At 34.3% G+C, this 15,555-nt stretch overlaps 1 protein-coding gene across 1 annotated transcript in view; it reads left to right on the top strand.

Annotated features, from left to right (window-relative positions):
* Window positions 1-613: 613 nt before the first annotated feature.
* LOC116170657 (neuroligin-1-like) overlaps window positions 614-15,555 on the top strand; it is a gene marked incomplete at its 5' end in the record, with an annotated part of 122,872 nt that continues 107,930 nt past the window's right edge. The window contains one exon of the mRNA XM_031487162.1: window positions 614-695. Coding sequence (XP_031343022.1) covers window positions 614-695 — 82 coding nt within the window. The remainder of the gene's footprint in view (window positions 696-15,555) is intronic.

The raw sequence follows: 15,555 nt of genomic DNA on the forward strand, positions 1-15,555 counted from the left end.
TTTGGTAAAAAAGGAAGGTTATACAAATATGTAGTGCCCATGACTATTCACTTTCAGGAAGGAACCTTTGAACGTGTGTCTGGGTCTGGGGGTATTCAATACGCCCCAGCCGCACAATACTTATCAGTAAGGCCGATTTGTTTCACTATGACAATTCAATGGGTTTAAATAAAAGAGATAATGAACATTATTTTGCGATTGAAGTTAACCATACAACGGTAACGTTTAAAAGGACATTTGGCGTTTCCTTATAGCGATTTTTGGATAATTTTGACAGTAATACGTTCTGATTAAGTGTGAAGGGGGTTACCAATTACAATATTTAAGGGGGGTTCGTGAGACGCTTTCACATCCTCTCGAGCGTTTCTTGAAATTATTTTACTTTCCATTATCCTATTTTCACGGAATATAATTTGAAAAACAAAGTGTGACGTATTGATATTATTTATAAATGCGATTAAATGGCGAGCGTGAAAACTGGTCCTTAATCCAATCGAAATCTACTTTCAATTAGACGTCGGTTATACGTCAGCTTTCTTATCGCACCTACACAGCAGGTGACATATCATTCGAGCAGTAACTTTAATCGGGTTAACACGAAAATGACTGAATACTTGCCGAATTTAGTGTAGTTAGTGTTCTTGTTACACCAAAAGAAAACCTGGCATTGGTTACAGGAAGAAATTCTTCAACCGGTGAGCTTACATATCTAATTTGTAATATTGGTATGTAATTTTAATGGAAATCTCGCTACTCTACCCGTTTTAATTTCAATAAGTACACCAATATAAACTATTAAATCTAAAGTTAGACAGTGGAGGACAGACGGTATGCTAGGGGTTTGGAATTTTACGGAATCCAAAACAATCGGGCAGCTCAAATGGCAGATTTTGAAGATCTGAAGTCCGAGATTTCTGAAGGTTCAAAAGGTTTCGTTTGTAAACTGCACCACCACAGGTCTAAAATTTGCGGGTTTTTTATTTTTCTTTCAAAAGGATGTGAAAACAATTCTAATTCCATTGTAAATGTTTCCACCCACTAAAATAAAGATTCCTACTTTCCAGCTGTAAATGGAAATCGATTGGATAGAGCATACGTAACGTCTAAGATCAATGTTTCTATAAAATGTGTTATTCAGGTAAAAATAATTCGGGCCGTAATGATTTATTTCAAATTTCCATAATGAACTGTGAACCAAATATCAAACAATATCACTGTGACGTTGTTTAACAGAAATAAAGAGGTATTTTTTTCTCCCTGTCTCCAACGCAGGATCGTAGCGTCTGTTATATTTTGGAACATCTCCATTAAGTTTACTAAAGAGTTTTCCCATATCCCAGTGGACAAAAACTCGGCTCTAATTTGACAAAATAGCAAACGAACGTGAGCAATTTAATTTGAAAACAGGATTTCGGTCTCGCCTTACAAACTATCTGATGCAATCCTAAAATTTAATTAATCTAACGGGCGTCTCTCTTCTTTGTATTATAGGATACCGTCTTTAAGCTTTAAAGTTGATTTTTACAGCTACAGTCTTTGCACTGTTGTGTAGCAATATCTCAGTAACGATTTGGTGAGAAACTTTCTTGAACATCACGTCGCAAACGTAAGTTTAATTAGAAAACCAAATCGTGTGTAAAGGGCATTTTCCAACTCATGTTGGAAGGCGCTATTATGGCCACTTTCTCAGTCCGTCCGATATTTAGTTCGTTCTTTTTTCATTTGGTAGCTTATAGGTCTGGCACCTGAACAAAGATAAATCTTGACGATTAGTTCAGCTTACTTATTTATACAGATATTTTTTGAAATTTTAACTACAGACGCTTCTAGTAAAGACAAACATATCGCATATTGTAAAATCAGATGTGTGCATGCGCAAACTCCGCAATTTCAACTTTCTTATTTATAGAAATATTTTTTTGAAATTTTATCAAAAGATTTTTCTAGTAAAGGCAAACATATCGCGTATCAGGTAGGCGCAAGTTTCTTATTTATAAGAATATTTAAGCCTTATCCCTTATATGACGTTTCGGGAAGTACTGCTGGAAAATGAGCTAAAGTTTCTTGTCTTAAGGCGAAAACCTTTTACATTAAACTAAAAGTAAAATCGACATCAACATAAATTATTCCTCGAATTATTCTAGGTATGTATTTTAAAACAGAAACAAGTTAAAAAGTAATCGTAAACGATTTACATAAAGCGCATTTCCACTTGCATTCATTTCCCATTTGTAAGATTCAACTTCTATAAAATCGTAAAAATCCGGCTACAAATATGAAAGATAGCATTGCACATGGGCAATCCATTTTTGTCGTGCTACTTCAATGTCAGTTTATGAGAAGAATTTCATTTCAATGCTTTTCTAAATAAGAAAGTTGGAACTGCGCGTGCGCAAACCTAAATTTTAAAACTAATGTTAGATTTTCCTTTGTTCCAAGCGCCTAAATATCAAATTTCACTTAAATGCTCTTCCATAGATAAAAAAAGTTTGGCCACTGCGCATGCGCAAAACCAAATTTTGAACATTGGCGTTTGATTTTTCCTTTTATCCCAAGTGCTTATGTACAAATTTTCGTTTAAATTCTTCCTATAATAAAAAAAGTTGGCACTGCGCATGCGTGCATAACCAATTTTTGAAATTGGCAGTGTTGATTTCCCTTTATTCAAGTGCCTATGTATCAATTTCAATTCAAATGCTTTTATAAGTAAAAAATTGCAATCGGTCAAACTGGTGTAAATTATGGAACATTGTAAAAAAAACTGTTTTTTTGTTTTTTTTTACAATAACTTGTTTTGAATGCGTTACAGAAAAAATTCCTTCCTTTGGTACAAAACTCGACACCATAACGAACCAAATAGCGAAAAAAGTAGAACAATAGCTCTTAAGATAAAGAACTAGTAGCGTCGCAAAACGAGCGGACGGACGGACGGACAAAGTGGCCACAATAGCGCATTTTTTTTTATTTTTGTGGAAATGCGCTAAAAAAATAAATAGAGGCAATAGATAGTAGGTATAACCGGGGAACTCAAACGATTTAAGCCAAAATTAAATTAAGCTCAAAATTCTTATGAATTTTCATGATCTACTTAAGTATTTACCCACACTTGTCGTGTTATAATCGTGAACAATAAGACAAAAAGTAAATCTTAAACGGGCTTAAACAAAACCTAAATAGAAGAATTTTAGAGTTAACCAAAACGCAGGGTGTGAATCCTCGGGTGATTTTAATAAGTGATTTTAATAAATAAAATTGTCAGTTCAAACTCCGTACGAACGTCACTGGTGAAAATTTTAAAAATCTTTTACGTCAAAAAAGGTCTGTACAACATTTCAAAAAAATATCTAAGAGTGATAAAAAATATGATCAAAACTCACTTTTTTCTTAAAATTCTTAAAACACCCTGTACCTCAAAAACTAAGAGGGTTAGGAGATATGTTGATATAAACTTTTCTCCTTAAAATCACCCGAGGATTCACACCCTGTATTATAGGCACTCAATTAATTTACACTCTGCAGGTATATTAACAATAAACCCGAGAATAAACCACACGAGTTTATTAAAACAATCGAACCGGCAGTAAATAAACTTATTAAAAAGTGGATTCTATAGCTAAAGCCTTCAGGTACAAGGTGCCTCGGTTGTTATTTCATGTTAGACAAATTCATTTTGTAAGCTGTAACGGTGGCTTTTAATGTGGAGTTAATTTCTTCGAATTTTATATAGAGATTGGTAGGGTTGAAATTTTTATGTTTTAGGGATTCGAACAACTTACAGACAGACATTACATTTACATGTTTCTGTCATTTTATGTCTATAGCGCGTTGTCCTCTGAATAGCTTTAGGAAGTTTTAGGCTTCAATGAGTGCGGGATAACAGAGTAAATACTATCTTAATTGGGGTTCCTGTAACCAAAGGTTCTGACAGAATTAAATTATTAAATATTATAAAGTACTCTAAATTAAATATTAAAAAAAGAATCTAGTTACTTTTCTTCTTCATTAGAGATTCAGCACAATTCCCATGTGTGGGTTCTGAGAAACAGCCTAAAGCTCACGTATTCTTACAAAAAATGGTTCATTTTAATGTTGAAATAGGCTTTAATTAGTTACATAGGATAGTAAGGATCATTCTGGGGGATTTTCGAAAGCATTCGGTGTAAGACTACCAAAAGGGGAACCATGTTAGTTTGCCGCAAACAAATTTCGTTCAGAGTTGACCAGACACAAGGTTCCTATATTTTCTTCGGACATTGATTTAACACAAATTTTCCTAAAATTTGACAATTAAAAAATAGTGAAAACAATTTGAAGCAAAATTGCCTTCTCCGGTCAAGCTTTAGCCAAGCGAATATTTTCGGTCGGCAAATAATTAACTTGCTATTAAGCGTAAAGAAATTGTGCTATTCAAAAATGAGGAATTTTAAACTGAACTTGCGTGCTTAGTGGTGAAGATAGCTAGAATTCGTAACAAAAATTAAATGATTTTAAACACTCGTCTTGGAAAGAACGTGAAGGGAATTTCTCCTACTACGGTAATACATACCGTGGCCACGAAAATGGATCGAATTATGGTGGGCTTATACCATCATTATCATTCGTTTGGAGAAAAATTCAACCCTTTTAAACAGCTACTGTTACAAGGATATACCTACTCGAGTTTGAGAATAACATTTTACATGCAGATGCACTCTAAGCCTGCACTTTTCCTGGAGAAACAGCATCAAGTGATGTTTTAAGTAGGTAGCTTACGATATGGCTAAATGGAAGGAAAATGTAGAGATAAGCCAATGTTTGGTGTGCCCATAAAGGGCTAAAACACTTTCCTCTTCGTACAAATGGAGACTCTGTGAAGATAAATTAGCTACTTAATTAACAGTAAATTGTGTTTTTAAAATATGATATTCGACAATATGGTGACAGATGTTTCGATTGTATCTACAGATATCCAAACCTCATTTCCGTTTCGGAAATCCTAAGCGAACTATGATATGACAGCTGCAATATAAGGCAAGTGCCTGAAATTGCTTCTGTCCTCTGTAAAGTTATTCTTTCTGAGCTCGACATATTATAGCTAAAACTAAAATAGGCTAAACGCAATATTTAACTTTAACCACGCGAGAGATACAAAATATGTAACAGCCGCGATATTGCAGCAAAAATGTTAAATTATTAAGTAATTACAGCGACCCACTTCCACAATATAGTGCAATATTGTAGCTGCCCCGTTAGGTATTAATATCCTCCCCCGACCGTGAGCGCGCTATATTAAAGAGCTTTAATCAATACAAGCGACATTAATCAGCAAAGACCGGTCACTTTATCAAAATTCAAAACAATAATTAATAGCTGTCGTTGCGCATCTTTCGGACATGCTAGCCGGGCGGTGCGGTCAGATTCGGAACGTAAGCCGGCGGTTTTCCCCCCTTAACATTTCGCTCGCAAACATAATTTTCGGCAATATTTTATGAAGTACAGCTAACCAGCATAACATAATGGTGGAATGTGTAGAATGAAATCGGTTTACTTAAATGAACGACTGCGGCGTGTACCTACCTCAGAATCCGGAGAGTTAAATGGAGAAACTTATAATGGATAAGGGACGGTCAGTTTAGGACAAAATAATTTACATACATACGTTTACAGTTATGACGTTACACTAATTAAGTGCAGATTTAAATTTAAACTGGTATGATATATTTTGTGTGTCCGTCTTTGAAAAAAACACCCTTTTTCATTGCTTGCAGAACGGAAGGGTCTCTTTGAGAATTATCGTACCACTCGGACTAATTTTTTCAGACCATCTAAAATTTTTAGTTACTATTGACTGATCAGTAGATGGCGAGTAAAAATAATTTGCTATTGAATACACAGTTGAAAACCCTGTTTGTTCATTGGCGATTTTTCCAAAATCAAATTTTCCGAAATGGTTGGACGGGACCACCGGAAAAAGGAATTATTTGAAAACACTAGTTTTATCCAGTACCAACAGAATCTCAGTAACAAAAGAAGAACGCGTTCTACACTCGACACCCTTATTTACAAGAAGAGGATCTGGGTGCCTGACACATGATTTTTGATTCCGCCTTCCCAAAAGTAATTCTGGAGATGTTGTTCGTTTTATTCTTGAGTATCTTGGCGATCTTTGGTATATGATGGACGATTCAATGATTGGCTTGACTGTCAGTTGGGTTGTGCAGTTTGGACATACAGGTGGTTGTTCATTTTTTAGCTGGTGATTGAATGGTTTGGATGTAATTGTAATCCAAGTAGCGCGCTAAGTGAGTCTGTGACTATTTAAACGTTATCTTACGGAACTTCTTTGCATATTTGAGGGATTGAGTATGGCTGTTGTTTCCCTGCTGAATATACTACAGTTTGTTGTCGGCGAAGAGTTCTTTTTGTTATTTTTGTCGATGATGGCCACTGCGTGAGCGTTTCCTGTCTTGGAGGCACCTGTGATTTGTGAAGATTTTATGGGACGATGGGATATTTGTGTAACGGTTTCTTTGTAGCCATTTTGTATTGGGGTCGGATTTATGGTTTCTTTCCTCTTTCTTTTAGCGGAATGTTTTTTTGTTTTGCCAAGGTAAGACTCTAAAGAACCTCTGTTTTTGAATAATGCGGGGAAAGCTACGACGGTAGTTAACGACGTAAGTTGAAAGGTTTTTCCTCTGTTATAGCTTGGATGCTAATGGCAGGGCTGATTCTAAAGGCGTCCAGGGATAGTCTTAAAGCTGATATTTGAATGAAATTAAGTATTTTTAATGATGTGTTATTTACTGAGTAATAGCACATGGCGCCGTATTCTAGTTATGTGGACAGGATGTGCTGGCATCCCAGGTACTTTCGAAAAAAGCGGCAAAAACTGGGGGAACAGTTTTAAGGTGTACACAGTTTTTGACATGGTAAATAGCTTTTTTGCAACTAAATTAACGTTTTGGATCCGCGCTAATAAAAAGATTTTGAAATCTGTCTTCCTTCTCCTCTTCAATGTTGCTAAAATATTTTCTTTTGATTTCTAGTGCGCAACTGCTTTAATTAAAAAATCTTTTATATTTCTATTTTCGGCATTTTTACCACAATTCGAATTCTTTTGCTTCCTGAAAGATTTGTTTATTCACTAAGTCTGCCTGTTTTACAGCTGACTCGATTGTGCTGGGTCAATCGATCGTTAATTTACAGGAATTATAAATAAAATCCTCTTGAAGTTTATTCCAGGTTTTATATCTCCAATCCTGTATTGCTTTAGCCGGTCAAACTAACGTTCTTATTGAAGATTTTGCATGTTTTCCAACAGGAATCATTGCATCAGCTGTAAAACAGGGAGGAAGAAGAGTCAATGAACAAAAACTAATTGTTCAGGACGCAAAATAATTCGATTTTAGTTCAAGTTGCTTTTATTGCTGTAAAAATGCAGAAAAAAGAAATAATAAAGATGTTTTAACTAAAACAGTTGAGCATAGGTAATCAAAAGAGAATATTTTAGCAACATTAAAGAGAAGCAAGAAGACATATTCCAAAAAAATCTTTATTAACGCGGATCCAATACGTTGATTTGAGGTTTTTGGCGATTTTCTCGAAGTTTTTATATTGGAATAATATTTTTTTATATTTGTTTATTCAAATATAAGTCTTCCCGAAAATTTGTCTACCACGCGCACCTCTGTACGATGAAAAAAAAATAGATTTTTCATTCCCTTGAAAAAGAGGTGTATCTTTTTTCAGAAATCGTGAGATCTCTGAAACGGTTCAACTTTACGGGCCCAAAAAAATTGTCTCCTTTTTTATCATAAAACAAGCTATGTTTCCTCCAAATTTCAAACCCATACGACTTTTTTTCGCGAAAATCTTATTTTATAAAAAACCAAAAAACTGTTTTCCGGAAACTTAGAGGTTTGGTATGTGAAAATAGTGTGATATAAAAGTTGTTCATTTTTTTATTCTCTATAACTGTTACATTGAACCCTGAATTGAATATTTTCGTCTAGAATGAATATTTTTGCCACAAATTGCAAAGTACCACCTTCCACCAATCTAAACTCCCGCGATACCAGTTTGAGAGTGTGTTTATAATATTCTGAGCGTAGTTGTGCCACTTATTCATCGGACTTTGTTCCATATTACTTCTATTGGGGATTAATAGAAGAGGTGATGTAATTTGATCACAAATCGTTTTTGCTTTTTTTTATTAGCCGTCAGGTTTTTGCTCTAATCCTCTTGAAGTTTACAACACTTGTGTTCGTTTTGTGCCTTTTTCAGATGTTAAGGCGTGTTTGCCATGGCTTGTGCAATTTCTTTGGTGCACCATGGCACTAGTTGTCCAAGTCCATTGCACATTTTAGTTTTCCGGGTACGTTACGCTAATAAGCCCCCCAGGTATGATCATGAAATTGATAGAAATGGATAGAGGACACCTTAATAACACGTTTAGATTAAAAAAATTTGCGGAAGAGGACCTAAATTTTCCACAATCTTAATTAAAAGTTCACCTCATTTTCTGGAAATCTGGTGTTATTTTACGTATATTTTGTAATTCTTAAGTTGGTGAAACTGAAAAATTTTATGTGACAGCTCTTTTTCCCCTAATAAACAAAGGTGACAGTAAATTTTTGTAGGAGGTTATGTTAACTTCTTCGCCTACTAAAATGAAATATGTTGGGTTTAACGTGTATATTAAGAGAATGTAATAAAAGTAGTACAACAGGTATAATATACAATACAATTTTAGGTTTTGTTCGACTTAAACACCAAATAAGCGACACTTCCATGTGACTGACATTTTAATAACACCACTTTTTGAAGCTTATACAGTCTAAACTTGAATGCATTAGGGAAGAAGGATGTCGTAGAGAAGGTTGCATGTGGCAAAAATTTCTTGGTATCGATCACCGAGAGGGGAAACCCGGACACTTCCTGCATGTTTCATATGAATCGACGCTTAGCATCCACCGCCTAATACGGTCGAAAGGGGAAGGAACATCTCTCGCATTTTCCATGGATCGCAGCTACGTTAGTGATCGCTGCTTAACTTGGAACGCCTTTTTCGTATCGATCGCCGCTTAGCATCCACCGCCTAATACGGTCGAGAGGGGAAGGAACATCACTCGCATTTTCCATGGATCGCTGCTTAGCAATGTAGGATGTAGAGAACTACTTACTGCTATTATGGTATAATTAAAAACATTGTATATCATTGTTTAAAGTTAATTAAATCGTGGAAAAATAACATAACCTCTTAAGAAACTAACTAAAGTTGGCACTCAGGAATGTTAAGAACACCAGTACCAACTGAAAAACAATCATGAAATTTGGAGTAATGTAACCTCACTTACGACGAAATGAAGTGAACTTTGAATGAAGATTGTGGAAAATGTAAGGCTTCTTCCGCAAATTTTTTAACTGATAACATGTAATTAAGGTGTCCTCTATCCATTTCTATCAATTTCACGATCATACCTGGGGGGCTTATTAGCGCAACGTAACCAGTGTTCCAAATAGAAGAAGATGCGGCGCTTGGAATAATGTTATTAAGGTTTCATTTACGCTGTTCCCGGGATAAAACAGAAATATGCAAAGAACAAAAGTTGTAGATTTTTTCCGCTTAATAAGATACATTTATTAATATTCAATCTTCTTTTATCATTTTCTAGTTATAACGCAAACTTACATTTTTTTAAATGGCATAGTTGGCTGTGACATTTTTAAAAAGTGCATTTTTTTCTGTTTACAATGATATAAGGTTCATTATACTTACTTTGACAAATAAACATGATACAGAACTGTTTGCATTATTAAGAGTAGTAAAAACAGATTTTACCATGGGAAACATTTTTGTCTATTATAATATTTAACTTGCAGTTATTTGTGCGGCGGGGCACCGTTGTGTTGAAACCAGCGTAAATTACGTCGTGTTTCCAAATCTAACCCATCCTACATATCTTGAAATTCATTTGGTAGAAAATGAAGATAACATTGGCCTGTCCAATTTTCGTAGTAAATGAAAGGTCTAAGAATTTGCGATTCAATAATTACGCGCCAAACATTAAACCCTTTTTCTGTGAGGCCTTCAAGTTCAACAATGAACAGCAGTATTTTGTTTATTTATTGTTTTCCATGGCATGATACGATCTACTTTTAATAGGTATTGAATATGATTAATTTAACTTTCATAGTGAATTTTTGAAGATGGCCTTTAAATATGATAAATGTGCCACAGTTACACAGTTACCTATCTCACTAGATATTGTTTTCCCTGGCCAACTCTGTTTACTTACCTCTCAATAATATGAAAATGACTGCAGGGCGTTTATTTATTAAAGTACGTTTAGCAAACCTTATATCGTTATAAAGAGAAAAATTAGTCCATTTTAAAAATGACAAAGCCAAGTATGACTACCATTTAAAAAAATTAAAGTTTGTATTATAACGCAAAAATTGCAAAATCTAAAAATAAATTAGTATGTTCATCATTAAACATTAAAATGTCTATTCTATTTGCTGTATTTCTAATAATAACGATTCTACAACAGTTAAATGAAAAATCACTAAATGTGATTTTCGCTCATATCTAGTGAACTGTGGATTTTTTTCAAAAAACAAAAGAATATCTTAAATAAGCTCTTAAAGCGACAACTCTTTCCTCATTTAACCGAATCTGTACCTATGTCTCATGGTTTCCGAGATCCCAATGCTTAAAATGAAAAAAAACTCGCCCTGTATATTGCATTATGTTAATCTTTATCCTGTAAGTTATTGATACTGCATCAACTGATTCTAGGGAAATTACTTTGGCTTCAATATCCTTCCTGACAAAAATGTCAGAGCTGGAGTGTTGGGTTGCTTTTTAAGGAACGATGCATAATGATTAAGCTTCACTGTAGAACGGTCATTGAAATGACGGAGGGAAGTTCATTTATAAGAATGGTGTCATTTTTGAAATCGTCGTTATGCTCATTTTAGTAATTTGTTCCTCAAAAATGGACTTTGGGATTGTGGGACATAATTAGATATGACGAGTCTTTGGGCAGAGGTGATTAATCCTCTGATTTCGATTGTTTCATTGATGTGCTAGCGCGTATTAAGTTGTCCACCATTACCTTTGGATGAAAAGTAAAGGCAAAATCTATTATTTGCAATTCTGGAAGCGCATAGAACATTTTTGGGTAGGATTAAATTTTCTGTAGCTATAATATACTCATGGACTTTTCCTCCTACTGTCGAAAGGATCATTTGCTTGGTCTTTGGTAGGGTGATAGAAGTTGGTGGCATTTGTTAAGTGGGTTGTGAATTTAGTTGGGAATTAAATTCGTTCATTTTGATAAACCTTTGAAAAAGGCACAAGCCGGTGTAGCACAATTACCGAAACCAGACTGAACTAACCAATTTAAAATTTTTAAATTCAAATTTGTATTCAATTTCTGATAGTACCGACAATTTTTCATACTTTAAAGTTGGATATCAAACTTACGTATTGCGCAGGCAAGGTAATGCGATTAAGTTCAAAAAGCGGTATTTCCTATTCAGCCTTTGTAACAGCCATTAGGCCAATTTTTACCAGATTTTTATAATTATAATTGAAGTGAAAAGGCTGGTGTTAGGTAAGTGGTTAGCTTTTAAATTGTCCCTTGTATTTGTTGCTGGTTAGTTAGGTTTTTTTGGGAATTACGAATCTAATGTGGATTACAATAAAGCAGGTCACCGGTCTTGCCTAAATTCCGTGATTGATTAAGGCCAGCACTGTATATCTTCTTTATATGCCAACGAAAACTTATTATAAGTGGAGTGTTACTCACAGCCAGGTTGATAAAGTTAAATGCAATGTAGCATTGGTATATTCCGCACTAAAAGCACAACAAAATAACATTGGTTGTATTTAAAATACAACTTTGAGTTACGGCAGCGCGATGTTTACATGTCGAGTTCTCGCTCTTGTAAATATTTTGTTACTTTATTGTAAAGTAGGTAGCTTGTGGTTGGGGCATTTTCTTCAAAATAAGCTTATTATATAATATACTCAAATTAAAATGATTCTTTGATATTCATGAAATTAATTTCTAATAAGAACGCATGCTTAATTGGGGATTGAGTTAAATATACTAATTAAGTATATTATAACCAGATTATTGTAATTATGTATAGCAAATATGCTTTATTATCATTTTTGGAAGTAGCTCTTTTACCTCCATAGAATCCATTTCAGGTATCAAGAATAAATAAACCCTAACATAAACCTTTAAAATCATTATAACACAAAAATGTAGATTACTGTCACTGTAATAATAGTGATGATACAGATGGTTTTCGAGGAGAATGCATCACCGGGGGAATTTCCTTAGCGTAGGTACTTATAGTTTCCGAAATGTACCCCTCTCCTCCAGGAAAATTTAAGTGGAACGGTGGGTTTGTCTGATTTGTTTTGTACTCTGCAATAAAGGGGCCAAGAAGGGACAAAATATTTAGGGTTACCTATATCAACTTTGAGTTCTGGCCAGACTTCGTGATAAAACGTTTGTGAAATAATTATGGTGTTGGCTTATTTCTTATCATAGGGACCCCAAGGAGTATGGAAAACACATTACTTTTGGCACTGAGAAACATAGTCAAAACGTCTCATTTTTTAAGTTCTGAACAACCCCTAACCTTCCGTGATGGAATTTCATAGTAAAACCTAATTAAAGGCCAAATCTAAAATAATAACTTTGTTCTCTAAAACATACTCTGACTTTACGATATTGTAAAGTAATGAAGCATGTCTTGAGGTTAACAAGGTGTCATTTTGCATCTTACGGTTAGGGGATGTGTTACAATTGTTTTTCCAAGACACAAATTTAGCTTTTGTCTCTAATTTCAAGCGAGATGAAATGGGAAGCTAAGTTAGGAAAGTTGGGAACAACTTCAATTTTTTGTCACTTGGAAGGCGTATAGATAGAGGGACGCCAGAAATCTGAAAAGAATTCCATCGTTCGCCTTATGTGTTATTGCCTAATACTTTCGAACCGAGACCTCTATTTCTTTTTCCGTCAATAAGCCTACCATGAATTTAATTAAGATCCGCCTGTAAAATTTATGCGGTAAATGTAAGTACGAGAAAATGGATTTAGAAGCTCTCGAAAAATAATCTAGAGCTGCAAAAGGCGTAAGTTAAATGTTTAAGTACACGGAACGTTAAAAGAGTGTGTACTTGTGCGGTTTATATTACATTGCCTGCAGGGATAAACGCTGCAAGAGACAGATCTTTACCTACCGAGTTATACCAGTTTCATTCGTTGGTTTCCTTTGGGGGTTGTTCAAAAAACGATATTCATTACCAGTTGTTGCTCCGTTCCTTATTTCGAGTAAAACCACACAATTATTTACTGATTTACTTATTAGCGTCTATTATGTAAGCAAACGGAGACGCCGATCGTAGTAAAACAGCGCGGTCTGAGCATCAGTCTATAAATAGCCGAGACAGAACGTAGTTTCGTTTATTTACATCGTAATGTTAATTTTAATCGACTAGTATGGTTCTATACTCCAAGAAAACTAAAGAGCTAGAATTTGGATGGAGTGTTTCCGAACGAAGTGAGCTGAAACATACCATTTCATTTTGAAAACTTATAAAACCTCAAATCGAATGGAAAATTAACCATCAAAGTAAATTGTAAAATTGAAGGTTTGTTTGTTGCGCTTTAATACCCTCTAAAATTCTTGCAACAGCGCAATTTTGCTCTTTTTAATTACTCGTTCAATCAATAAATGCGACTCGCCACTAAATTTGCGCAAATTTACTTTTTATCTTTTTTTTTTAATTAACGTCCCGCAACGCCTTCTCGCAATTTACCACAGACCGGAATAGTTTCATTAAAATCTCCTCCGAAAATTTGCATAACTTGCGAGGAAGTTTGAAGTTAACGTTTAGCACAATTCCAACTATCGATCACGGAAACTACTTCGTAAAACTTTAGAAACGACAAAATTTTCTAAATTGCCTTTCACAATTAGGATAGATCAAAGGAGTTTCTAAACTTAAATTACTATAGAGTAGCTAATTACTTTCCGCGCAAGGTTGTCGTAACGGTTTAATTTTAAGCTAAGTATATGTTTACTAATTTGTGCAAGCTTCAAAGTGTTTGGCCATACATGCATCCCTAATACGTACCTCGACCGCTGAAACATTGCAGTTTCTGTGCCAAATACAACCTCGGAGACCATTTACGTCCGTTAGCTCGTAAAATTGTCTATCTTATTTTGTGTGTAAGAGGAAAGGGATTTTCATTAAATTACCGCTAGAGGGATTTCCGATTTTATACCTACATTCTGCGCAAAGGTGAAACGTAAGAATTAATTGCATAAGAGTATAATGGAATTTTTAATACTCCTTTGGTGGTATATATCTCAAGCAGCGTTTATGAAACTTCCTCTATTGTTGCGCGGCAACAAAGAGCAATAGATTTGAAAAACGCGTACTTGCATAGAAGTAAAAGACAACCTTTACAGCGCTTTTAATTACCCAATCACTATTCCTAACAATTTTTGTAATTATCTCTTGCCATTAAATTGAAATGGAATAATCAATGCAATTTTATGGCTATTTTGCTCTAAAGATAGGTGTTTTCACAGGCCACTGATTTGAGTCGGAGTTTGGTCTTTTCTTTAAAAGATTGTGGTTTTTTAGGTCGTAAGGGTTTTCTTTTAAGATTTTCAGTTGCTCAAATGTGTAATTGCTTCATCTGACGAATCTCATGTAATGCTTTTACCCATATAAGAAAAAATCCTGAATCGTAAATTTAATAATTTGAGAAATTCAGCAGCCTCAACCGCCTCCAATATTCTAAAGAATTAATTCACATATTTTTAATTAACACCTGAAGTATTCCGAGTACGAAAACTTCTTATCTACGAAAGGAGAAAACATGAGATAAACTTTTACATTTACTACGCACATAATACCTAACTGAATAAATCTAACACGTAATTTAAATTACAATTACCAAAACAATTATTTCAACAAAATCAAGCATCAAAAATGTATTCGAATTCAACCAATATGATCGAAACAGGGAAGAGTAGGAGTGAGTGGCTAGAAAAGGGGTTAATATGTGAGAGGATATTTTAGTTTCGGTTACAATTTGCCATTTTATCATTTATTAAAGACATTTACAAAAAAAATGTTCTGCGGGCTTTGCAAAACGGCTAGAAATTTAAACAACGTTTTTGGTACCTTTCGTATGCTAAATATTTTATTGTTTTATTGTAAAGTACTTTGTGCTTGGGATATTTTCATCAAAATAATGTAAACAAATTCAAAGGATTATTTTATATTCACGGAATGAGTGTAGGATACGAAAATTAATTTCTAATGAAAACCAATGCCTAATTAGAGGGGTTAAATGGAATACACTAATTAGGCGTATTATAAATAAATTATTGTACTCTTAATTACGTATCGAAAAGCTTTAATATCAATTCGAAAGTAGCTCATCCAAGAACACGATTCAAGAATTTGAGTTTGGTGTAATTTTTTTTGTATACCAGTAAATTTATTTCTGTATAGAAAAAATTACCTTTCCC

This window comes from Photinus pyralis, unplaced genomic scaffold (assembly GCF_008802855.1).
Source record: "Photinus pyralis isolate 1611_PpyrPB1 unplaced genomic scaffold, Ppyr1.3 Ppyr1.4_LG5, whole genome shotgun sequence".
NCBI classification, from domain to species: Eukaryota; Metazoa; Arthropoda; class Insecta; order Coleoptera; family Lampyridae; genus Photinus; species Photinus pyralis.